Source organism: Psittacula echo (assembly GCF_963264785.1).
Source record: "Psittacula echo genome assembly, chromosome: Z".
Classification (NCBI taxonomy): Eukaryota; Metazoa; Chordata; class Aves; order Psittaciformes; family Psittacidae; genus Psittacula; species Psittacula echo.
In genome coordinates this window covers 702,902-728,674 of record NC_137742.1, presented here as the reverse complement: position 1 = coordinate 728,674, position 25,773 = coordinate 702,902, and the positions used below count along the sequence as shown (strand labels likewise).

At 50.1% G+C, this 25,773-nt stretch overlaps 3 protein-coding genes across 4 annotated transcripts; 2 read left to right on the top strand and 1 right to left on the bottom strand.

Annotated features, from left to right (window-relative positions):
* The first annotated feature begins 39 nt into the window (after nt 1-39).
* SEC11C (SEC11 homolog C, signal peptidase complex subunit) lies at nt 40-4,559 on the top strand. Of its 2 annotated transcripts, none has more exons than XM_080638420.1 (6): nt 40-223; nt 655-764; nt 1,226-1,302; nt 2,688-2,805; nt 3,162-3,219; nt 3,614-4,559. In XM_080638420.1, the coding sequence occupies exons 1-6, from the start codon at nt 182-184 to the stop codon at nt 3,665-3,667; spliced, it is 459 nt and encodes a 152-aa protein (XP_080494546.1). In that variant the 5' UTR covers nt 40-181; the 3' UTR covers nt 3,668-4,559. The 2 variants fall into 2 exon arrangements, with proteins under 2 accessions (XP_080494546.1, XP_080494545.1); XM_080638419.1 differs by having other exon boundaries at nt 1,226-1,375; nt 2,686-2,805; nt 3,614-4,550.
* Nucleotides 4,560-10,658: 6,099 nt separating this feature from the next.
* Nucleotides 10,659-15,440, top strand: GRP (gastrin releasing peptide; the record flags this gene model as incomplete). Its single annotated transcript, XM_080637141.1, has 3 exons — nt 10,659-10,806; nt 11,795-12,045; nt 15,387-15,440. The coding sequence occupies 3 exons, from the start codon at nt 10,659-10,661 to the stop codon at nt 15,438-15,440; spliced, it is 453 nt and encodes a 150-aa protein (XP_080493267.1).
* A 5,253-nt stretch (nt 15,441-20,693) lies between these two features.
* RAX (retina and anterior neural fold homeobox) lies at nt 20,694-22,526 on the bottom strand (the record flags this gene model as incomplete). Its single annotated transcript, XM_080637634.1, has 3 exons — nt 22,092-22,526; nt 21,749-21,978; nt 20,694-21,146 (listed from the first exon to the last, which is right to left on the bottom strand). Exons 1-3 carry the CDS (start codon nt 22,366-22,368, stop codon nt 20,694-20,696), a joined length of 960 nt encoding a protein of 319 aa, XP_080493760.1. The 5' UTR covers nt 22,369-22,526.
* Nucleotides 22,527-25,773: the final 3,247 nt, after the last annotated feature.

Sequence of the window (25,773 nt, the reverse complement as noted above, 5' to 3'; positions counted from 1 at the left end):
CCCGGTGCGCACGGGGCTTGAGAGTCCCTCTTCTTCCGCTCTGGCGGCAGCTGCGGCCAGCGGTGCGCACTGCGCTCGGGCCGCGGTCCACTTCCGCCGCGGTTCCCTCTAAGGAGCCGCCCGGGAGGACGCTGGCAGGTTCCTGCCGCCGGCTGCGGGCGGCCCAGCCCGAGGTTCCGCCATGGATCTCTTCGGGGACCTGCGGCGCATGAACAAGCGGCAGGTAGCGGCCGGGGCCCGGGCCGCGGGGCAGGGCAGGAGGTGGGGGCCGCTCGGAGGTTCTGGAGCTTTGGGGCCGCCCGGAGCTGGCACAGGGTGCCCAGAGAAGCTGTGGCTGCCCCATCCCTGGCAGTGTTCAGGGCCTGTGTGTTAGAAGCCTTTGCCAGTGAGTTCACTAGCTCCTAGCACAAACACATGGGAGCGTTTCACAGGCAGAATAAGCCAAGATTGAGGCACACGCTGGATTTATGCTGCAGTGTGGTGTGTACTGTTGCTTTGGCACTACAGCCATCTGTTCCAGCAGATTCTGTTGGAATATGATTTTAGCATGGAAGACCACATGCCTGGAATGTGGGTCAGCGGTGCATATGGGTTGAAATTCTGTGTTAAGCTTTTAAGTACAGCACAGTAAAGCGATTGTCTTGTTTCATACAGCTGTATTACCAAGTCTTAAACTTCGCTATGATTGTGTCTTCTGCCCTTATGATATGGAAAGGGCTGATCGTGGTTACTGGAAGTGAGAGCCCCATTGTCGTGGTGCTCAGGTAAGTGAATGTAAAGACTTACTGTTCAAGTCCAAATGTGATTTTTGTCCTGTGTCTTCTCCCTTGGATAGATTTGGAGTTTGAAGGCTCATCTACTTAAAGGAGCTCTCAAACACTTCCTTTCTCCTAACTCTGGCTTCATAAGAGTTAGGCTGCTTTTGTAATTGCAGTCAAGTTTTCACTGCAGTTTGTAGAAGCAGTGGATATGTGACACCTTGGAAAATCCAGGTTATCTCATTTATTTCCGTGGGCCAGTAAGGAAGCCTTCTATAGGCTGGCTAAGCTTTTGGGGCTTGCTGAGGCTTGGGTTGTGCTAAATGTCTGTGCAGTGTTACGAAATGGATGTAGCAACACATCTCAGTTAACATTGTGAGTTTATTTGTGAGAATTAACTTTGTTTTCATGGTGGTTCTTCCATTTAGCATAATGCTTATAAAGTCTCCCTCTCTTTCTGTTTGTAGTGGCAGCATGGAACCAGCTTTCCACAGGGGAGACCTGCTCTTCTTAACAAATTTCCATGATGACCCAATCAGAGCTGGTGAAATAGTTGTTTTTAAAGTTGAAGGCAGAGACATTCCAATAGTTCACAGAGTAATCAAAGTACATGAAAAGTAATGCAACTTGGCATTTTCCTTGTTTCTGAATGTGCTCTCCTTCACCATGGCTTTTGATCATATTCTGATTTGTTGGTATTTGATGACAAAAGGCAGTGAGGCCATGCTGGAACATAAGTCATCTCCAGGGTGTGATCCACTTTTGTCCCCAGTCTTGTGGCACACTTCTTGAGACCCTGACTCCTGTTCCTCATCAGAAGTTTGAAGTAGATAAACCTGTGCCAAAGAGGAGGAGTCCTGTAAAACAAGCTGTGCCCATTGGTTTTGCCAGCAGTAGCAGTGTGGGAGCAGAGTCTGCTTCTAATTCTGCACGGTGGAGGTTGCAAACATTGACACGCTTGCTCCTCAGGAAGTGCTGGCCATGAACTGAAGGCGTTCATCTTTTGAGAAGTATCTGTTCTTCAGTGCTTTCTGTGACAAATCTGTACATCCAAGGACTGCCTTTTTTTAATACCTAATTTGTCTTCATGAAAACTTGTTTCTTGATATCGCTCCTTGCAATTAGCAGCTTCTTGAGCAAAATTAATAACTTAATGATTTTATTTAAATGGGAGCATTGAACCAGAGCCTTGCATGTATCACCTGCATGTCTGCGTGATGCTTCAGTGAGTTACTAGAACTTTATTAGTGTTAGTGACAAAATACTGAATTTGATGCAGCTTTGCAGCTGCTTTAGAGGGTCTTCAGTGTCTGTTTCCATCAAAGGAAGGACAAAGCTTTCTATTGCCATAAGCATGATTACTGAGACTTAAACAAGTGTCTAGAACTTAGAAGCAAATTGCACTGTGTTGTTATACCACTTTCTTCCTAAGGGAAGACTTTCAGGATCTACTTCATGTGAAACTTGTGATTTAATTCTCCAAGGCGTGGTAACTTCAGGGGATTTTGCTCCACAATTTGTGGAATAAAATTAAAATAGATGAAATCTCTTAGTAGAGACAGTTCAGCATTTCAGAGTTAACTTTCTGATCTGTTGACAATGCAGAGGGGCTGGGTTTTTTCTCCCCCATAGGCACATACAGCTTTTGCGCTGGATGGGCAATATCCCTTTCACGTCCATCGTGTCATTGCCTACATTAAATGGCAATCTAGGAATGTTTCTAAAACACATTTCTTGTTAAAATCTATTAATTCTGTCAGTAAGGTCTGTAATGTTAATGATTTAATGGTGTTAAATAGGCAGGGCTGGAAGCAAAGAAAAGTGCTACAAGATTAGATAACACTGTTTGTCTGTGTTGTGCTTTGTAGGTGTTAATTGAGGCTTTTATATTAAGTGGTATTTAGTTTATCACCTCTTTGCCTTCTAGAGGAAATGGGAACATCAAATTTCTGACTAAAGGTGATAATAATGAAGTCGATGATAGAGGCTTGTACAAAGAAGGTCAGAACTGGTTAGAGAAGAAGGATGTTGTTGGAAGAGCAAGAGGGTAAGTAATGAAAATGTTCTTCATGGTTTAATAGAAAGAAAATGTGGAACTTAAATCACTCCACTGTTGGTACAAAGTGGGTCTGGTATGGGGGGCTTTGAATTTCTCAAAGAAAATGGGACGTAAAGTACTTTACATGGAAAAGTTGCCTCTGTGGTTCCTCTCAGCAGAGTGGATCTCTAAGATACATCTTGTGAAACTTGATTAATATTTTTATCTAAGAGGGGAAAAAGCAATTATTTCCCATTCAGCCATCCATTAGTGGCAGGATAAATGATTGTTTTACACCAACACTGAGAAGTTTCCATGTAATATTTTAGGGTTCATTTTACATTCAGCTGCTTTGTGAATTACAGGTTTTTGCCTTACGTTGGGATGGTGACTATAATAATGAATGACTATCCGAAATTTAAGGTATGTATACAGACATTTTGGATACTTTAAAATAGCAAGTGAAGATAGTAAGAATGTTGCCTATAAGAACACGTTAATAAATGTGGTTCTGTGTTTTGGTACCTAGTGTAAAATGAGCTGTGTGCTCTTGCTTGTTTTAGCCTGTCTGTTATCCAGTAGAACTTAGTATTTGGAATAATCTGAAAACATTTAGTTTGTAGGAATTCCAGAAGTGCTTGCAGTTGTGATGCCTGTTTGTAATGAATGTGATCACATTGAAATAGTCCTGTAAATCTGTAGGAACCCAACTCTGTAATGGTGTTCTGATTTAGAAGGTGTAATGTTTGACAGGGCATGCTTGGAAAGCTTTGTAAGAGAAATGATAACCACCTTTATTCTCTGTTTTCTCTTGCAGTATGCTCTGCTGGCTGTAATGGGAGCATATGTACTGCTGAAACGTGAATCCTGAAACAGAGGTCACTTTGTTCTTGCAAAAGTCAAGAGTTAAATATACGGGGGGAAAAACTAATATATTTCAGATCATTTCTGTATACAAAACTGTGCAAGCTTCTGTCTTGTCTGAATAAACTGATGAGTAAAGCTGTTGCCTGTTGGTTAATCATGAAATGGCATATTTACTGCCTTACATAAATGCTGCTTTCCGTTAGGCTTTTGCCTGCCATGTGCTAAAGCAGCTTGTGGCACTCCTTGAGATGCTGCTGGTTTTGGTGAAGTGGTGCTGTGCCTGAACCCACGTTCTCCCTCCTGTTAAGTATTTTTGTTTCCTGATTACTTTTAATCTCTCTTTTCATGACCATACAAAGTGTTTTGATCAGTGCTTGCAAGGGCACAGCATATGGGTTAGGATGGGAAGTGGGCTGAGGGAGTTTATTCGGACTGATGCCTGAAGAAAGCTGTCCAGGTAGGGCTGACAACAATAAACAAGAAGGTATTTTTCATTAAGAACTGAGAAGTAGAAACTTGGAGCTTTTCCCCTGGATTTGAAACATGTTCCTTAGTGCTGTAGGGACACATAACCTCATGGCCTGATTTTGAGAGGCCTGATTTTTAGGGATGCTGTGTTTGTAGCTGTAACCATTCTGCCTTTGTGTTCGCAGCTATAAACCAAACCTAACAAGATGTTAAGGGGCTTTATTAACATCAGTAAATTGCTGGGTGAATAGCACAATAGTTCAGTAAAATTACCAATATGGGTATGACATAACTCATATTCCAGTGTTGAGGCTGTATTGTGCTCTCCTATCATCTGATACCTGATAGTGTTAAACATAAAGTGGGTTTTTCATTTAAAAACTTGCCTGATCGGTGTTTTGTATGAAATTCTGGCTTTTTCTCTCCTTTCTCTTCAAGTGTTTTACCCTCAACAAAGCAGAACTTGTTTTCCTCGCTTGCTTTGTTTTTGTAGCCTTGATAAGGAACAGCATGAGGCTTCTTCTAGTGGCGTGTTGTTTCTTCTGTAACCCCTTAGCTCTACAAAACTATATCCTATTATACAATAATGGCACCTCTTCTGTTGTAAAGCTACTGCTGAAGGCAGACAACTGCTGCATTGTTCCAAGTACTCCTTTTGTGTCCTACTAAGCAGTTTTCATGACAAACTGTATTATAAAAATGACTTATTTTGTGTCAAATTGTGTGGAAATAAAATTGGCTGTAATAAATGGCATGTCAGAATAATTTAGGTATCTGTAGTGCAGCCTTCCTGGAAGTGCACCATCACAGCTCAGAAAATGAGTTCAGTTTTGGAGATGGTGTATGTGTAGTCAGATGTTGTTTCATTCGCTCCTCCCCTGTATTGCTGAAATCAGAATTCACCTCCCCAGTGCAATCACAGCCAGCTCCGGCTCTGGGAGAAGGGTTTTGGATAGAACCCCCATGGCAGATTTGACACGTTATGATGGGAGTTTATTCTTCTTTTGAGGAAACATGGCTTAGTAAAAAGACACAAGGATAACATCTTAACACGTGGGTTCATGCTCAGAAAAGAAGGCTGTATTTCTTGGGTGTGATATCCCCTGTCTTGTTTTAACTCTTCCTGCACACGTGGTTGTCAGTGTGGCCGTATCTGCTGCTCTTCGTGTTCCATAATGCTGGGTGGCAGTGCTGGCCCACTTTGTCTGGGTTTAGCTGCTTGCCTAGAGATCTGCTAGTGCATCTGCCAAAGCAGCTTTGGTCAGCACATACACTCACTTGGTTAACCACATAGGTAATTTACCTGTTTACATGGGAAGGCTGCAAAGAAGATGGAGCTTGCCTTTTCCTAGCGGTGCCCAGTGATAAGGCAAGAAACAATTCCATCTGAACGTTAGAAACAGTAATTTTTACTGAAATAGGCTAAAACCATAACGAAACCACTAAAACCATAGTGAAAGATGGTACCTTTCCATGCAGAAACACATTAGCTTGCTAGCTGGTGGCTGCTTTGTCGAGCCCAGGTTGGTTGGCTGCCTGTGAGCAATACTTGGAGATCACTCACAACATCTGGATCGGGTTGTTCTCGATTCTGCTCTTGACTTTCATTCCCGTCATTGAGCTGCTTTAAGCCCCCACTTCCATTTCTGATGATCTAGGGAGATAGTGCTGCTTATTAATTTCTGTGGAGGAGAAGTCAGAGAGGAAAGGAGTGCCAAAAGCTTTGCCCAGAACCTGAATCTCTGGTATAAACCCTTTCCTTCTGCTAGGTAACATACAGAATGTTTCAGTTCTTGGGCTGATAAGCAATGATAAATGAGCTTCAGTGGGCAAGTGCATATCAGGAGAATACTTTCTGCTCTGAGTAAATTGCCCTCTGATGCTAGAATGATTTAATGTCTGCTAAATATTAATTTGTGTTTGCAACAGAGAGAATGCAGTTTGCTATGTTCTGTAATTGCATATTACCAACTCTCTCTGCTCGTCCTGCTAAGACGATTTTAAGGTGATGTATGTTTTCACAACGTGATTTAACACGCTACAGCCAAACTTACCCCCATTAAATTCAGATACATTGCTGCTCCTTGTGCTTCAAGCAGAATGTTACATTCTCTCCTCAGAGGTGAGGGACAGACTGCGCTTGTGCATGTGTTTTGGCAGGTTATAGATGGGGCTGACTAACAAAAAGTGGGTTAAGATCCGTTGTATTGGACGCTTTCCTTTTTCTATAAATACAGCTACTTCAGTTGCCTGCTCTGCTTCCAGGCTGCAGCTTCCCTTTGAAGCCAGGACAGATCAAGGATCTAATAATCAGATCTACTGACTTACTAACTGGAGGCAGCGCTCCATTGATCCTTGAAGCTGTGGTAGCTGGTTCACCTCAGCCTACATGATGCTTCAGACATCAGTACCCCTGGGGAGCATGGCTGGTTTGGCTGTTGGTGTGAAATACCGTGCATTGTGTCACTGGAGAAAAGGAGAGAGCATTTTAAAGCACTTCTCTCTTCTCAGCACTTTGGTGTTTGGTGTTAGGCTGCGGGTGCAGGGCAGCCCTGGCACTGCTTGCTGTGCCCCTCTGCTCCTCACTGCCCTCCTGGAAGGGCAGCACTGGAGGTGGCTGAATCCTGCTGCCACATACTCAGGCTGAACTGTTGCCTGCGTTGGTAAAGTGAGTATGTGGAGTATATGGAGGGAGAACTCCAGTTTAAGCCTTGTTTAGCAAGTCATTTCTCTCCCTGTTTAATCAAGATAGTAAGCAACGGTGATGAAAAGGATGTTTTCCTCTGTGTGCATGGATTTTATCAATGTTTCTTTGAACATCTTAAGGGCTAAAAGCAAACAAAGCGTAAGCCACCCACATGGCAAAAATTCAATAGGCTTCTCTGCTCAGCAGCTTAACTTAAATAAGTATATTCCATCTCTTCTGTCATCATTTATGCTCCAGTACCCTGCTTTTGTATAGAGAACTAACTGCTTCTCTATCATCTGTGTGAATACACTATCAGCGCAAACTATATATACACACACATGTGCTATAGATAGTCTGTGTCTATATGTAGGTGCGTGGAAGTCTGACGTGGACATGACCATCCCCTGAATATTGAATCTGTTTGCATGTGTTTGTCCTCTGCTGTGGACAAAGCTTGCTTTCTTCTGCAACCCCATTAGGACATCAGTGCCCAGCGCTGATGAGCACTTTTGCTAGGAATAAAACTAAAGGTACATGTGGAAAATCTGAGTGCAAGAAGGGCTGGGAGTGGGGTGCTGGTGCACCAGCCCCCGGGGAGCACCCTGGCTGCGTTTGCCTGCTGGGGGCAAGGCAGGAGGAGAGGTTTTGTTGTGTCTGGGAGGGATGCACAGTGTGGCTCTGCCCCGGGAGTGTCTCGAGCCTTCGGCTCACCTTCCAGCCAGCACAGGGCTCCACCAGTCGCGGGCAGCTCAGCGCTAGGCACTGGACTGGGGCCTCTCCTTGCTCCCAAGGGACAGTGCCCCTTATGCCAGCTGCTGGACGGCTGCTGCTTCCTGTTTTGCTTCTTGTGGTGGGAGTCTAGGGTCCCTTGAGAGCCTTTTGGTTTGCTGATGCCTGTCCTTCCCCACCTACGCTTGTCCTGCTGGTTTGTCTTTGCTTGCCACCTGGATTTGTGTCACACAGGTTCCTCAGCTGTTTTCTCCAACACAATCCAGTATTTAGGAACCCAGCAGCTATATGTGGAAGGAAGTTGTCATTTGGGAAATAAACCTGGTAGTTTCAGATTCCTTCAGTGCTTATTTTCCACAGATTGAGCTGCAACCCAACAAACTGCAGATGAGTCACCTGCCACTGTCCCGGCTGCACTGTCCCAGCCCCAGCTCGTGTGGAAATCCTGCTGGAACAGCTCAGGCTGCCCAGGGAAAAGGAGCCCTGACCCTTTACCATGAACCTTGCTCTTAACCTGCACCCTGAGCCCGTCCTGAGAGCTGCTTCCCCTGATGAGCACCAAGGAACAAGCCGCCTGCGCCCAGCGCTTCCTACACACAGCACAAATGTCAGCTGTGCCCCATAAAACACGTTTCTTGTTTCCTATTGCTCAGCCCCTGTAAAGTGGGGAGCTCTTGATGGAAAAATGTCTTCGGCTCCTCAGGGAGCTGCTGCTGTGGTCAGCTCTGGGGCTGGCTGCAGGCGCCTGCCCTTCCTGCAGGTGGGAAGTGCTGCAGATGAAGTCTATTCAGCATCTCCAACATTTACCAAGTATTCCTGGGTGATTGTGCCCTATTATTGCATTGGTGATCCGCTTCAACTACTGTTTGTTCTGTACATACATTACAGCTGCCTCCGATGGCAGGATCCCCACAAAGGGAGTGATGAAAAGCGCACCATTCTTCTGTTAGCCCTTTCTCTTGCCAGAAACCTGCCTTGCTGATAGAACACTCAGAGTTGTCTAAAATGTAAAGGAAGCAAAATAAATAGTGCCATTGTGGTAATAGCATTTAAAACCCATTCATGTTTCCTGCTGTGGAGCACAACGAGAGTTCACTTTGCCATGGGATATATGAAGGGTAGAAAGGTATTTTAAAATGGAGAGAGCTGCTTCTGGGTATTCCAACACAGATCGACGTGATCAGGTTTCTTCTCTAACGAGGATTGTCTCAACTGAGTCACAGTTCATAACATATGTTTATGGTACCTGGCTCTTCTTTCTGTTAGGGGGGTCCACTATATTATTTCTGTATGTTACCAGATGAGTATTATTCTGAAAGGTTAATAAATATAATAACTTAAATAAATCCATATTACCTTTTTTATCCTTAGGAACAAGTAAGGAATGAAATTACAATGATGCACAAATGTATTCCAAGAGTGGGCTGGATCCTCGGCTGGGCTGAGGAAGGTGGAGAGGCCAAGGAGGAATGGTGCTAATTTGGGAACATCCCTGCTGTCCCTGCCCAGCAGCCAAATAACCTGATGAGCACAGACCAGGCACTCATCCACCTACATGGGGTCCAAACCTTGACAGCCCCTTCTGTGCCCACCTTTGCACCCCATCTCCCTTAGTGCCGGTGGGATCCCTCAGCCCAGCACATCCTCAGCATTCTGGACAGTTTCCTGGATTTCCAGTTTCTGGCAAAGAGCAATGAGGATGTCCCACGGGTGGCAATTTTGTGTTGGATCACTATCCCTCAGCACAGAGCACATGCTGTCTGTAGCTGCACTGCAGGCTGCTAAAGGAATGCTGTTGAGGCATCAGAATACCATTGTACATTAAACAAGAATGCATAATTAATAACCAAAATAAAGGAATGAATCACATCAATCAGTAGAAGAAGACGCAATAAGCTGAGACTAAGCAAGGGAACAATTTAGCTCATACAGGAGGATACACAATTGACTTCCAAAGTGGTTGTACTCAATGGTTTGCCCAGTAATCATGTTAGTTTGCATCCATGGTAGTTCCCAGTGGGTGTAGTTCAGTCCCAGCCAGGCAGGGTTAGCTGAAGGATCCGGCAAGCCCCTGGCACTCAGCTCTGTTAACAGTGTACCCCTGAGTGCCTGCGTGCCTGGCACTCAGCTCTGTTAACAGTGTACCCCACCTGGGTGCCTAGGGAACAAGACACCACACAAACTGTACCAATTCCACATGACTCCATCCCTGCCTCCATTCTCCTTGAGACAAAGGACTCCATATCCCTCTGCTACCTCCACCTTCACCTCAGTGGAACTACTCACATGCCTGGAGCTGAGTATGTGTTTCAGCTTCCACTTCTTTGTGGCCTTTACTGTCGCCCATTGCCTCCTCCAGTGATTCACCCACCCTCTCCTCTGCACTGCCTCTTCAGTATGAAGGTCTTTTCACCCACTATTACAAAGCTGACCGGTTCCAGGTGCTTTCAACTGCTGGAAGTTCACGGGTTCTCTGTGCAACAAAACCAGCAAGTCTTGTAGATCTGTGCGGGACGTTCCTGTCACCCGTGAAGGTAAATGTATGTGACAGTGGAAACTGAAAGACTCTTTGCACAAGATGCTCTATTCCAGTGAGCCTCAGGTGATGTTACCCTGTGAGCCTGGTCGCTTCACAGCCATTCCTCCCCCTGGAGAAACGCTGGAGCATGCTACAAGCTCTTGTTAAAACCTATCCCCGGTTTGGTCGCTGCAGTGAGCGCCCCAGAACGCTCCTGCCGGTCCCATGCCCCACCCCAGCGGCCCCGCACGGGATGGGCACAAGCGGGAGCAGCGCGGGGGGGGGGGGGGGGAGCAGGACGGGGCGAACGCGAGCGGGGCAGGGAGCGGGACGCCTGTGAGCGGGTCCCGGGGCTGCGGGCGGCGGCGGGCGGGGGGCAGCGCGGTGCCGCGCAGGGAAGGGCTCCCCCCCCGGGGCGGGAGGCGGGCGGGGGCCGGGGGCGGCCGCAGCCCCGCGAGGAGGCGTCAGGCGCGGGAGTCCCGCTCGCGCCCGGTCCCGGCTCCGTATAAATGAGCGGCGGCGGCGGCAGCGCTTCACCCGGACGGAGCCGGAGCTGCTCAGCGGCGGCACCGGCGCCCCCGGCGCGGCAGGATGGGCGGCGGCGGCCCGCGGTGCTCCGGTGCTCTGCCGCTGCTGGCGCTGGCGCTGCTGGCGGCACAGGGCGGCTCGGCTCCCCTCCAGCCCGGCGGCTCCCCCGCGCTCTCCAAGATCTATCCCCGCGGCAGCCACTGGGCTGTGGGTAAGTCTCCGTCCGGCCCGACGGCGCTCCCGCGGCGGCTCCAAGTTCCTCGTCCGGGAGGACACGGGTGCCACCGCCCGGCGTCCAGCCGGTCTCCCCTGTCCCCGCCGTCGGCTCGGAGGGTGGCTGCCGGCAGAAGGCTCCCTCCTGTGCCCTGGAGCCGACGGCTCGGGGAGAGCGAGTCCCCGATGGGCGCTTCCCGGTCCCTGCCGGTGCCGGGCGGGCTCTATGCGCTCCCCGAGGGCCGGCAACCCGCGTCCCTGTCAGCCTCGGGAGTCGCTCTTGGCGGGATAACGCAGCTTTGACATGCTCATTTGGCGATGATGCTTCTACCGCTGCCTCTCCTCAGAGATGCAGGAACCTAAACCCGAGCCCGAAGCACCCCAGGGAGCTGTCGGCACCTTGGGAAGCCCTGGTCCTGTCGAAGCCCCGGAACGCTCAGCGGGGGGCTCCTCCAGCGCTGCCTCTCACCCTCCCCATCCTAGTAACCTCCTTTGCAACCTAAAGTCAACTATGATTTCAGTTTGATGACCGTAAAGTACTGTATATCAAAAGCGCACCCAGTTTAGCTCCTAGAAAGGCGTCGGAACATAGCTTTACACCACAGTTCTCACATGGCATGTTAAGGCAGGGAAAGTCTCAAGCCTGCTTTTTACGGCTGGACTCAATGATCTTAAAGGTCTTTTCCAACCTAGCTGATTCTGTGAGTCTCCATCCACTTCTTATTCCAGCAATCTCACCAGATGCCTCTCTCTAGCCCCAGGCACAATGCTTGGTTTTCTCTGCCTTTTCTCAGCAACTTTCTCTCTGACAATGTAGACTAAAAGACGGGGGAAATTGTGTGGTGTTTCCAGTTCCAGTTGTGCTTTGACATCGTCTAAGCCATTCCCTCCATGCTATCCATCAGTTTCATCTTCCAGCTGATGCTTGAGCAACCAAATCTATACCAGTCTTGGGTAATTTCATGCTACCATAATTGTTGTTCCAGGGCATTTAATGGGGAAAAAGAGCACTGGAGATTTTCCTTATGCTTATGAAGAAGAAAACAAGACCCCATTTTCAGCATTACCTGAAAATATGAAGCAGCTGGAAGACTACCTGCAGTGGGAGGAAATCTCCAAGTATTTGCTATGGCTGCTGGAAAGGAGTGAAAATAAAAGTGCTCATGTTATAAAAGGAGGGCTTCCCTGGTACACCAGGAATACCTGGGACACAGATGACAACAGCAGCTGGAAAAATGTAAGTAAGAAAAAACCTGTAAGAACACTCCATGCATTTGCTTTTCATTGTATGGTAACAGACCAGCTTCCTCTGGCTTGTGGGTTGTCCAGAAAAGCAGCAGAAATGCATCTTGTGCACTAGTCATTCAGTAAATTAAGAGTCTGCTCTTGATTATTGCTTTACTGATTAGTGATTATCTTGATTGCCCTGTCCCTGGCAGTGTTCAAGACCAGGTTGGACAGGGCTTGGATAATCTTGGGCTACTGAAAGGTGTCCCTGTTCATGGCAGGGGGTTTAGAACTGGATGAGCTTTAAGGTGTCTTCAACCCAAACCATTCTGTGATTCTATGATTATACATATTACATATATTATATATATTATATATATTGTAATTTTAATGAGTTAATTTGCCACTGGACATGAACTCAGATTCCAGTGCCTGCATTTCCTTCAAGTCACTCGGTTGTTCCATTCTCTTCTTTTCCAGCACATCATGCTCTTTTGGCCAGATCAGCACCAAGCTGTGTATTAATCCAGCAAAAATAAGCTGGTGTGAAAACCAGGTGTGAGTATAGCGGGCAGGAAGAAGGCAGAGTGTATTGTGTATAACAGCACATCACATTGCCTGTCTCCCTTGGGTGCTGATCAGAGGATGGAGCATCTGGGTTGGGGAGTTTCCTCTGTTCCCGGCTCTGGCTTGTCTTCTTCTTCCCTCAGGTTAACGGACTATTACCAGCACTATTTCACAAGATAACAAGGCTTTGGACCAGATTTACCCCTGTTCTTTTGGAAAATCCTATAAACTACACTTGGAAGTGTATCAGTGAGGCTTTAGAGAAAATAATCAGGGCCTAAATGACACAAAATTGCAGAATTTACTAGAAAACTCCTGCCTTTATAATGCCCCAGGTAGAGTCATGGTGATAGAGCTGCAGGGGTTTGAACTAGAATGAGAAGATTAGTACATCTCCTTAAAGACATTGGTGGGAAGATTCTTTTCTTCCTGTATTCTACTGTAATATGATGTAATTAATATTCCTCCCTTCTGAAATCCTGGTGCACTGACGTCAGTGAGTATTTGGGGTTTGACTTGAATATGGGTAAGAAATTAAAGCCGATATTTAAGTCTCTTACACCACTAATACAAATGCCATCCATAGGTTTCTTTCTGGCTACGGCTTTGAGAGTGATAACTTGCAGTAACAGTGATTACTATTATCAAAAGAGGGAACTGTGTCATCTTCAGCTCTGCAGTGGGCAGCTTTGTGATCAGATGAGACAAATCCCGTTATGCTATGGAAAGAGGGAAATATTTTGACTTTGAAAAGTATTTGGTAATGAATTGTACTTACAAAGGCTGAAAGTTGCCCCCGGTAGGTGTAAACGTATCCAAGTGTGTGTTCTTTTACCCTGCATCAATAGCCACATTTTTGTGGGCAGACTTTGAACATATACATGGAATAATGAGATTATTGCCTTAAATATCCTGATTTCTCCAGTGATTAGATTTCTACTGAAAACCATGTCTTCTGTGTGAGTAGGATATATAACGACTTGGAGAACCTTAGTTTGCCACCGAGCCTTTGATATCCAGCATTCAACAGTTACTTTGGCTCTATCTTGAAGTAAAACATAATCCTGAGAGTAGTATGAGCAGTAGGTACCCTGTGCTTTCCTACTGCTGGACACGGATACCTGATTATCTGCAGCCCAGATAGATAAGATGTGTTTTACTGGTTTTCCTTTGCCTTCAGAAAGTAAAACCCCAGCACCTGATGGTTAAGCTTTGTGTCTGCTTGAAATCTGTCTTCCAGATGAAGATCAGAAGATGGGAAGGAGTGTGCTTTACTTTTCTTCAGGGCTGTAATAGATATTTAAATAATGGTCATTGTTATTTTAATAGAGGAGGCCGTATTTATGAAGGTGTAATTCTGGTACCTATGAATGTCAGTCATTTGTGTACACAGGGATACAAGAGCATTTGGATTCTGTAGCTCTTGACTCTAGCTTTCCCTGGATGTGAGGGGTTCCGTGTTGCACAGGCTTTGGTTAGACATCCCCCTTGTTTAAGGTGCTGCTGCCCCACAGCTCACACAGGGGCCCCGTGTACAGGAATGGTGGATGTGTGAGAGGAGCAAGCTGGTGATGATGGTGTGGTACATGTAGAACTTTGTACTTGGCATTAAATACTTCTCCAGCCATATTGTGTTTGAGTTTGAAATAGGAACTGCTCTAGGAGGAGTGAGACACTGTATTTCCAGTGGGCTACTGCTCACTGTGAAATGGCCTTTTGGATTGAGGCATTGAAATGTGACCAAAACCCAGTAAATCATGAACCTCGTCATCAGCTGATGGAACAGCCATCCCAGGACCAGATCACCAGCGAGAGGGCTGTGGGTCCTGTTTGTAGGCTGAGCATGCACTTGCAGAGGTGCTGACCGTGAGTCCCTGGCTCTGTGTGTGCAGCTCTGTGTTGCCATCCACTGAATGTGAGTGAAGACAAGCTGCATTGCGAAGATGCGGACTATGAGGACTTTGCTTCACGGACTCGTTCACATTTAGCAGATTTAATTCAAACTCTGAATTCTAAATTTAAGAACAGAAATCCCCCACGCTAGAGGCTGCAGAACGAAATACAGACACGTAGCAGAAGTAAATACAGAGATGTACTTCAGGTAACTCAGTTCAGGGTCAAACTCATTCAGTGCATTATTCACCACTAATGGCCACATTGTGCTGTATATTTCTTAATAATAATAATAATGTTTTTCTAAAAGACTCATCTGGAGTAGGAAAGGTGCAGTAACACACAAATAGTCCACAAAGCCAAAGGGATTAGCATAACAGTTCTGAGAACTAGGCCTACAGTGGTGCACCTCAGTTAATTTCTTCTGTTTTCAGTTATTAGCAGGCAAATTAAGCTCTTGCCTGTGAATAAAGGACAGTTAAAGTAGGTAAAGATCAGAAAGGAACTCTCTCCTGCAAGTTAGACACTTGGTTCACACTAAGTAAAAGTAACTTGGAAAATAAGCTTTAAATTGTTTCTATGGCTTGGCTTTTTAACGCTCATGAGACACTATATAAATGAGACAGCAGACAGAATTCTTTGGGAGGATGACTTTCCTCATGCTCTGGCAGTTGGTTATTACACTAAGTAAGACAAATGAGGTCTATTTTGGAAAGATGATTAGGAATGTGTTTGCTATGTGAATACCCAGAGCAAGGGCTAGTTTGGACAGATTATTGGGAATGCACTTGTTACGTGAACACACAGAGCAGATCTATATTGGGCTTATTAACTTGGCGAATGACTTTCTCCAGGACTGTTCTATAAATAATATTCTTCTCTTTTGATTAGATGATGGACTATCTGCTTCAAGTTGTGAATACGAAAGAGAGCACTCCAAGCTGAAAGAAGGTCTCTAAATCATCAAGAAATGGAATACTTTCAATAAGAGACTATATTTCACAAGCATTTAATTGCATCAGATAATTAACAAGGTCTCTTTTCTGTAAACAAGATTTCCTTGGTGTAAAATACCTAAATACACATATTCTTGTATGTTCAAGCAGTGACTAAACTCTTTACTTCAAGGCTGCATTTTCTCACTTGAATGGCTTTGATATATTTAATCATCATGGAAGGGTCTTCCAATTAATGATATGACTTATCTAATCAGTTCATCTCTTAGTTCCAAACTAGATGACATTTCCACATTCGCAATAAATAGTACTAACAAAAAGGCTGACTTTATACTCTCATTTGGGTTAATAAAACGGAAATTGGCTGTGCCACAGCCAGTAACAAAGAAACAACAGAATGATTCATTCCCACTGAAGCTCTTCTCCACCGGAATTGCTCCCTGCTCTGTAGTTTTTTGTCACTTGGGGGGAGCTGACACAGCCTTCCCGAGGTATGGAGTGTGTGGTGCTCCCCCGCATGCAGGCAGCAGGGAGATCTGCTGGAAGACACGCTGCCTCCTCGTCTGACTGGAGGTGATGTGGCAGGGCAGCATCCCCACCACACATTCCTAGCTATGTGTTAGCAGGTCCAGTACCACTGTACGCCCCGTGAGACTATAGCAAGAGTGTTGCCTTTCAGGAGAACAAGCTCAGCATAGAGCAGAAGCAGAGCTGGATAAAGAGGTGAGGGTGCTCAGCACTGGTGAGGACACCCCTGCAGTGTTTGGTACGGTTCTGAGCATCCCACTACAATGGATAAATAGACAAACCAAAGAGTGCAATAAAGGACCACAAAAGGTGATTAAGGGGCTTTTCCTTCTCTCTTAGAAGGAAGGGCTATCGCTTTTGTTGGACCAGGTGGCTTTTAAGGTCTATTCCAGCCTGTATTCCATGATTCTATGGTTCTATGAGCTGTTCAGCCTGGAGAAAAGGCAGCTCAGGGGGCCTTACCAGGGAGGATGTAAAGGAGAGAGGGTCGGGCTCTTTCCAGTGGTATCAGTGACAGGACCAGGGGCAGTGGGCACCTCTGAACATCAGGAAACACTTTGTCACTGTGAGGGTGACGGTGGAGTCTCTCTCTTTGGAGCTATTCACAAGCCACCTGGACACGGTTCTGGGTAACCGGTGCTGGGTGACCCTGCTCGAGCACAGGGTTCACACGGTGGCGTCCACAGCCCCTTTCCCCCCCGGTCGGTCGGAAGTGAAGGGGTGAAATGAGACAAATGCGGGTTTTTGCGCACAGCTCATGCAAATGGTCCCGGCCCCGCTGCTCCCGGACAATGCCCCCCCAAACCACCCCGCAGCCGGCGCCGCGGCCGCCTGAGGTGAAGTTCCTTTCGTGTCCAGGAGGCGGCGCCCTCGCGCCACTATCGGTGCCGGGCCCGTCCCGGGGGAAGGATACACGGCAAAGGAGGGAACTCACGTGCCGCCCCGGTTGTGCCATCGGGCAGACGGATCCCGGCTCAGTGCAGGGCCAGTCTGGGAAGCTCTACCCAAGTCCTTTGCCACCCAAGTGCTTTGCCAGGACAACCTCTGCCTCAGTTCCTCTGCACGTAAAACGGGGCTCCCCCGTCCCGCAGACAGCACCAAATAAACTGGAAGGGTCTCCGGAGCCCATCCAGCAGGGATGGAGGGTTGGCCCTGGGTAGAGCCAGCCTTGCGCTGCTGGAAAGCAACTGAGCTGGACTCCATGCCAGACCTCTCCTTGGCTTAAATAGGTCAGGTGTCTTTGCAAGTCTGCCTGAGTTCTGACCGGATTTTGAACAGCAGTGGGAAGGCAGAGAGATCAGAATACACTTTCTGCTGAGAAATGGTGCCCTCGAGACAGAGTTTCATGATGGCATTTTCCTGATAACTATTTTATTCAGAGATCTTCAAAGCTGCTCATGGTAACAGTCTTCTGTTCATAGTCATATGTGACTATGAACATATCACTATATATGAACTATATATATATATTATATATGTAGTATATACTACATATATGAACAATATGTACATAGTCATATGCTCATAGCACTGACCTGAGCAAAGCTTTCCACTTGTGTGTGTTGAGCCTGGGATTTCTGAGCTGGGCAAAGGCAGCCAGGCCTAATGGAAAGACTTCTCATGAACAGGGGTCTGTCTGCCTCTCTGCATTTCACATCTTAACAAGAACTCACCCGGGATTAACCTCATTTGCCAGTGGAGACATTGCTACAGCTACAGAGATGGTGAGATTCTGCTTTTCCAGAGCTTTGCAGCAGATGCAAATTGGACAATTTCATGTATAACATAAAGGAATGTGTGCCCATCCATACTGTTCCCAACGGAAAAAGCTACTCTTGGGAAAACTCTCACAAGTATTTACAGCTTCACTCGCCAAACCCTACGCACTGCCGTGAGTCGCTGTGACCACTGACAAATCCTGTCCTACAAGTTCACCTCTCCCAAAAGGGAACAACGTTCACTGTCTGCAACTGCCTCCTTGCAAAGGAGTACATTTCTTAGCATTTCCACTATTTCTTTTATCCGTGCTATTATTCCTGATTCAAAGAATTTGAATTCTGTTGCAAAGAATACAAATACAGACACTAAAAATACTTCCTTGCTAATACAGTTTAAGCAAAAAAAGAAATAGATCACTCGGAACAGGCCATGCTAATAGCCTTAGCAAAGTTGGAGTAAAGAAGTGGTTAAGGATCTAGATGATTTAATCCACTTTTAAGAAAAGGTTTTACAGTGAGCAATTAGATGCTGTTTAAGGAATTAATCACTAATGGGTCATTAACTCTGACTGCTATTGTACAGTTAACAACCGGAGGCAGGATTATTAGACTCAGCACCCAATTAAGGAGAAGATATTTACAACAAAATGAACAAATGAGCTTTTAAAATGGAATGGGACAGTTTGAGGGAAGTGTAGGAGCACAACCAGACAACCAGGCAGGGCACAAGGGAGCCAGGATTTTCTGCACGCCTCTGTCCCTGTCGCTGTTCGGGCAATATTTACCTGCCTGTGCCCACTTCTGCTTAGCTGTCAAACTCTTTATTTTTAGCAATAAACTCATAGCTTTCCTGGAAGGACCTGACTGTACAGTTTATGCATTACAAGGTTCACATGTGCAATGTATAACAAAAGACCTGCTTAATATGTCAGTAACAGAAAAATAGCCACAGCTTGAGATTGTCTTTCACTTCTTACTCACAGGACTTTAATGGAAGTGAGGAGCTGTTTCGTTTTCTGCTATCCTGTCATGCTTTTCTCTAGTGTTAGTCCCCAGGCACCTCAACCAAGCACCAGTGCTGAGGACAGCACTGATCAGAAAGATGGAGGGGGGGGGTTTCCAACATCTTTACAGGCTCAGAAGAACCGGAGGCAGCAGGGAGGGAGGGCAGGGCTGTCAGAATGGGAAGAACATCACTGACATCTCGGGGGTTATTTGCTCATCAAGAGCAATAAGCACAGGCAGGAATCGGGCGCCAGTTGAACGTGCTCACACACAGGAGGGTTTTGGGCATCAGAGCCACAGCTGGACCACAGCCGAGTAATGACAAGAGGGATTGTTCCCATGGCGAGGAGGAGGAAGAGTGCGCGGAGCCTGCGCCATCATTCGTTAGTGTGCGTCGCTACTGACGCAGCCTGGGCTGTGCGGGCACTTCTCAAGCACACCAAGAGACATCCTTCCTTTGTAGCACCCTTGGCGATGCCAACAAAGCTCACCTGCGAAAGGGCCGCTGGAGTGAGACTTGAACCCAAAGAAACAGTTTTTGTTCTTCTCCTGTTTCCCCCTGAGTTTACTGAGGCCTCCTCACAGAGTTAGCAAAGTATCTCCCTGGTTCTGAGAGCAACAGCACCTTCTTTCCCCAACAGCAGGGCACCTTCTTTGCCAGGGAAGCAAAGAGCAGTGTGCTGGGAAGGCTGGGCACCACCATGGCTGTACATACAGTGGCACTGGCCCAAGCAGAGCTACATCCCCCCCTCAGCTCAGTGGGGAGCACTTGCTGGGGCTCCCTGCACCGCCCAGAGCAGAACAGCTCAGGGAAGGGAAGCCCCGGCACAGCGTGAGCTCTGCTCCAGAGGCAGGTTGGGTCTGCAGGGACGCTGAGGAGAGAGAAAAAGGAGTTTCAAAATAGAGGGATTCCTATTATTATCTGTAAAAGAAGCTCTGCAGACAATAGGTGGGGGCTGCTGAGGAGAAGGCTGTGAAGGGATGTTTAGAAACTGCTGTCTAAGGTTAAAAAGCTCTCTGAAGTGAAGCTGAACAAAGCTGACATACTTGTTTCTGACAGGACTCTTAAAAGATACGAACAGATTGTGAAAATATAATTAGACGCCAGCCTTTGTCTGGCCACAACGAGTGGGAAATGGTGAAAGGAGAGGTCTCCCAGTCTGCATTGAATCATCCCCAGGACACAATGAGGGCACTTGTGCATCCTTCTCTCTTCCCTAATGAGAAACGTTAATTGCCACAACCTCCAGAGTGTGTAGAGCACCCTGTGCCCAGCAGAGGAGAAGGGGTGTTTCATTACAGCTTCTCAGCCCCATTACAGGCAGTAACAGAGATAATGGAAAAGAAAGATGCCACAGTTTTAGTTTCAGCAGCCTGGCGATGGGCATCAGGCGCGCAGGGGAGCAAGCTCAGCTCAGGACCGTTCTGGCCCCCGGGGGCTGCACTGGGCAGGATGCACCCCGTGGGCCCTGCTGACAGCTCCATGCTCCCAGTGCCCGGCAGCTACTGCCCGTCTCCCCCAGCCAGGCCTGTCCCAGCCCTCTGCGGTCCCTGGCAGTGCAGACCTGGTCCAAGCGGCCTGTTTGGGTGTACAGCACCACACACAGCCCTCACGCAGGATGTGCCATGTGAAGGTGCAAATGCAGAAGGCCCTCCCCAGGAAAGGAAGGCCTCGGTTTCCAGCCACCTTACACAGCTCCTCACCCTACTGCAGCTTTTATTGCAACTAAAGCGTCCAGCCAAGGAGGGAGAGCAAAGATTGTTTTCTTTTCTAAGCTATGATCAGGCCCCTAACTCTGCAGGGCACGTGGAAAAGGGAAGTAAAAGGACCACAAAATACAAAGCGAGTCAAGGTGTGGGGGAAAGGCTGGTGCAAGGGACAGCCCTCTTTCACCTGGCTGTCCACAGAGCAAGAGCAGGGCGAGGATGTCCCTTGGGCGTCCCAGGAGCAGCCTTCCCTGCGGGTTTCTCTGGGGGGCCAAAGAGGAAGTTCAGATTGTCTGCCAGGGTTTGCCGATGGACTGGATGTGCTCCTTGGCCTTCAGCCGCAGGGCGGCAATGCTGGTGTTGCGGGGGTCTGCCTCGTCCAAGGGGAACTTGTCCACAAAGGTGGCTCCACACTGGTATGGCGGCGGTGGCCCCATAGCCCCCAGCGGCTGCAGCGTGTGGGTCACTGCTGGAGAGTTCAGGAAGGGCGGTGGGGTGTAGGTGCCGGGCAGGCTCTGCGGTGAGGACACGAAGCCGGGCAGGCTCTGCAGGGCTGTGCTGCTGGGCACGGGTGGGCTGAGCCACGTCTCCAGGGGCAGGTTGCTGCTGAGAGGACCCATGGGTGTTGCCTGTGGTGAGCGGTTGAAGGAGAGGATGGGCGAGTCCTGCAGCTTCATGGAGGTCACTTCCAGCTTCTCCTGCCGCCTCCACTTGGCCCGTCTGTTCTGAAACCACACCTGTGGGCAGAGCCGCGTTAGCCGGGATGACACCGGGTGGACCGGCTGCCTCCGCGGAGGGCAGAGGCTCTGCCCCCGGTGCAGCGGTGCCCACGAAATAGAGCGAGTGGAACCCACGGAGCGGCAGCCGGCGGGGCAGGGGTTGCTCAGCCGCGCTGCCCCCGCGGGCTCGGCGGGGAGCCCCGTCACGGGAGGAGCAGAGCAGCGTGAGCCGGCGGCACGGCCGGCCCGTCCTGCCTCCCCTGCCTGCCCGATTGTGCCTGCCTGGCCGCCATCCCGCCCTGCCCGCCCGGCTTAGCTGCCGCCGCCCTGGGTCACAACCGTTTCGGCTGGCCCTGGCCGGGTCACGCCAGCCAAAGGGCAGCGGCCGCGGCTGCCGAATGGAGAACGGCCCCGCGCTGCAGCCCCGTGGGGCCGCTCCGCACGCACCGGTCGGTGCCAGCGGTGCGGTGCCGGGCTGGGCTCGCGGGCCGGTGCTGCTCCGGCCGCCAGGAGTGCGGCTCCACGCCGGGCCGGAGGCTGCCGGCTCCAGGAACGCGCTGCCGTGCCGGGCTAGGCCGTGGGGGGTTCCCGGGGCCGGGGGCTGCCAGTGCGGGCGTTACCTGGACGCGGACCTCGGGCAGGTTCACCTTCATGGCGAGCTCCTCGCGGCTGTACACGTCGGGGTAGTGGGACTTCTCGAAGGCGCGCTCCAGCTCGTGGAGCTGGTACGTGGTGAAGGTGGTGCGGTTCCGCCGGTGCTTCTTCTTGGGCTGCTCCTCGTCCGACGGCTTCCCCTCGCCGCCGCTGCCGGCGGGCAGCTCGGGGCTGGCGCTCCCGGGGCAGTACGGCTCTGGCGGGGGAAGACCGGCGTGTCACCGGGAGGGCGACCTTCCCGCCGGGACCGCCCGAGGGCGAGCCCCTTGGCCCGCCCGCCCCCCGGCGCCTCCCGCCCGCCGCGCTCACCTTGCAAGCGCTCGGCGCGGGCCTGGGGCTCGGCCGGCGGCGGCTCCCCGGTCATCTTGGGGAGGCAGTGCCGGGCAGCGCGCCGGTCCGTCTCCTTGGCGCTGCCGGCGCTGCCGTCGGGCGGGAAGGGGCCCAGCATCCCGTCCTCCTTGGTGAACCCGAGGATGGCCTCGATGCTGTGCAGCCTCGACGGGTTTCCCCCGGGGCTCCGCGCCGCCTGCGCGGACAGCGAGAAGGCGCCCTCGGCCATGGCGAGCGGGGCGCCGGGCGGGTGCATGGGGCTGCCGGCCCGGGGCCCCAGCACGGCGCTGCGCTCCCGCCCGGCCCCGGGGCGGCGCGGGCAGCTCTGGCACGGCGCCGCCGGGCGGGCTGTGGCCTCCTTGGGGCGGGGGAGGAGTGCCGGGGGGCGGTGGGTGAAGGGGAAGGCGAGGCCCCCGCGCCACTCGGCACGGAGGCAGGGCATCCCCGCGCCCCGCCGGCAGGGCCCGCGGCCCCCCCGCCCCGCCCCGCCGACCCTGGTCCCAGCCCCAGACGGCGCCGGGCGATGCCATCCAGGGCCCTCGAGGCGGGGCGGGCCCAGCCCACGGCTGCTGCCGGGGACTGCTCCCGGCCGGCCTCCCCGCCGAGACCCGCAGCCGGAGCGCAGGGGCCGTGCTGCCGTCGGAAACCGTCGTGGGACCGGCGACTGCCGGGCCCCGGGGAACCGACGGGGATGGGGCGGGAGCCGCTTGTCAGGAGAGCTGCGGACGGTCCCGGGAAAGCGGCTCCTGGTCCACGGAGGGGTTGGGGAGGGGCGGGAGGCCGGGGCCAGCTCTCGCTGGGACTCAGCCGTGCGCTGCTCTGCGGGCTCTGGGAGCCGCTCGGAATTTCTCTCACTTAGCTCCAGCCTAGATCCATCCCTGGCATTTTCTAAGTGCATCGGTTTCATAGGCAGCCTCTCAAGAGATGACATGCAGGAGGATGCCGTGGCACTATCCTGTGTCAAATGCGAGGGTAAAACGCACTGAGGGTAAAAGCTGATGCTCTGGTTCCCTGCTGGGCTCTCTGCCCTGCACCAGGCTGCCTTCAAGACCTTGTGAAAGTGCGTGCTGGCTTTTTTGGGGGGGAGGGATGGATTCTGCAGAAGGAGGTGGGCTCAGCCTTCACAGGTGTGGGGAAAGCGCTGGCTTTCTGAGGACACTTTCCAAGATACTGGTATGGGACAGACCCTGTGGGAAGAGCTGGCTCTGTGTCTTGTCCTCCGGGACAGGAGTAGGGTGGGAGGCTGGAGGGCAGGGCATGGCTTCATGGGAGACCACAGAATGCTTTTGGAGGTAAGGCAGAGAGCCAAGTCCCAACCCTCCCTTTGTGCTTGGCCTGATAGAGGACTTGGACTTGCCATAGTACTTAACCAGGCAATGGCCTCATGTCTCCTGCCTCCAACGTCCTCCTTCCTGGAGCAGTATTTATCCCGCTTTTCTCTTCAGTTTATCACTTTTTCATGGTAGCATTTGCGAATTCCTCTGAGGCACCAAGTGAAGTGACGAACACAGTAACATCCGGAGTGGTTTTCAGCCTGCACTCAGCTCTGAAGATTCTTCTGTTTCAAGCCTGAGGAGAGTGTATGTGAATGGCCGCTGCTGGCTCCAGAGGTATCAGCTGGTCTAATAAAAGGTGTGACCTCTCTCAACAAATCTGCACTTTCCCTGCCCCAGCAGGATGCATTCTGTGTAGTTTCTTCCCAGAGGAATCACTTCAAACCAAGTGTTGTCAGTGCTTGCCTCTGCTGGTGCCCACCTTTCGGAGGTTTATGCTCTGGTGTTCCAAGGTTAATTCCTTGTGGAAGTGCTCAGCTTTTCCTGGCTCCAGGTGAGCTTTGCCTCACTCACTGCTCTGGGGGGTTGGGGCCGAAAGAACTCAGCCATCCATTGGCAAAGAGGGAAGAGGCCAACAGAAGAGACAAGAAAAGGTTAGTGTGGCTTTTGTGCACAATATGAAAAGCAAGTCAATACCATTGTAGGGGCATTGGAGGGTACTCAAAGCAATCAGCGAGGGGCCATTGTGTTCCTTTAATCTACATGTGTGTTTCCCAAGAACTCTATTAGTGAAGATGAATGAACTGTGCAATGTTCCTAATTTCTGCTAATTTGGTGCTGGGGTTTCATGGCACTGCAACCAGCACAAAACGTGCCTGGCCCTCCAGAAGCCCTGGGCAAACTTGGGAATGGGTTTTACTTGTTGTGTCAAAAGAAGATAGCGAGGTGAGGCGGAGGAGCTCTGCTCTGACAGTCAGTCCCATAAAGGGCACCTGGTCCTGGTACAGATGCTGCTTTTAGGTCACCTGTCAAAATTGTCAAATACAGGCACAAGACACATTGGTTTTGGCTATAATGCAAAAGTAGAGCAAAAAACCTTCCACCCGCAAAGCAGGGCACGCGTCTCACACGGTACAGGAGAGACCTTCCTCCCTAAGAGAGAGGGGTCCTCCTTATTACAGTTGTATTCACTGTATGGAACTGCATTTGTCACTGGAGCATCCTTCGTGAAGGCAGTGGAGCTGTTGAGTGAGGAAGGAACTCCCTTCATCACAGCCTGTAAAACTCCGGACCCCCGCCCCCTTTCCCCCGGGGAGCAGCCCCGGCCCCTCCAGCTCCAGCTCCATCCTTTCCCTCTTGCTTTGCTTCAGGCACAGTGTGGTGGCACTGCACTGCTCTGGGGGGAGGAAGTCTAACAGTTCCTCTGGTAATCATAGACTGACAGAGATGTTAGGAAGGCAAGGAAAGGTAACTGAATGTCCCCCTTTGGGTCTAATGTGTGGGCTGTCAGCTAAACCCTCTGCTGCCAGAGTCACTTGGGACATATGTCGTGCTAGGGAACCTGCACTCGCTGCACTTTGCATACCCTGTGTCACCAACAGATTGTTAACAACTGAAAGAACTGGCTTTGCCTTTTTTCTCCCCAGAAGCTCCTCAGTGTGCAGAGTAAGAACCTTCTCAAAGCACAGGGTGTGAAAAAGCTGCTGCGTCCTCCCGGCACTGCAGCACTCCCACCTTGACAGTCGCCTCCTGCTTGCTCTCTGGTGTGATTTGTGCCTGCTCTGGGGGAGCTGGTTGTGTTTCCTCCACCACTTCCAAGGTGCTCTGTGGCAGGCTGGACTCTCATGGGGGGTGCAGCACAGAGCCTGAGCCTCTATGGGCTGTGCTGCCCCACATCCTGGCTGTGGGTACAGGGTGGGCCGTGGCTGCTCAGGGAGCAGGGCAGCCCTTGCTGGTTGGGGAGCAGCTGGGCTGGGCTGACCACACTCAGCCATCCCTCTGGAGAGAGGGAGTGCAGTTCATGCTGTAAGGCTATATTAATGCAATCCTTCTTTACTTGTTTTCCAATTAGCCTAATTGAATTCGGATTGCTTAAAAGTGGGCACTAGAGACATTTATCCTGATGGGATGACGGCCTTGAGCTCCAGCGATCCTATTAACTATAAGAACTCAAATCCCAGGTAGGGTCCGTCCAGCAGTAGCTCCCATGTGACCTAACACTTTAATCTGCTCCTTTTCCATGCAGCACACACACAGAGACACACATGCGGACATGTACACCTGCGTGCGTGCACATAGGTGCATGCACATATGTACACATGCATTTGCCCTTCCCCTCCCAGCAGCAGGTCAGTGCAGCCAGGGCTGGGAGCAGCCCTCACTATGCA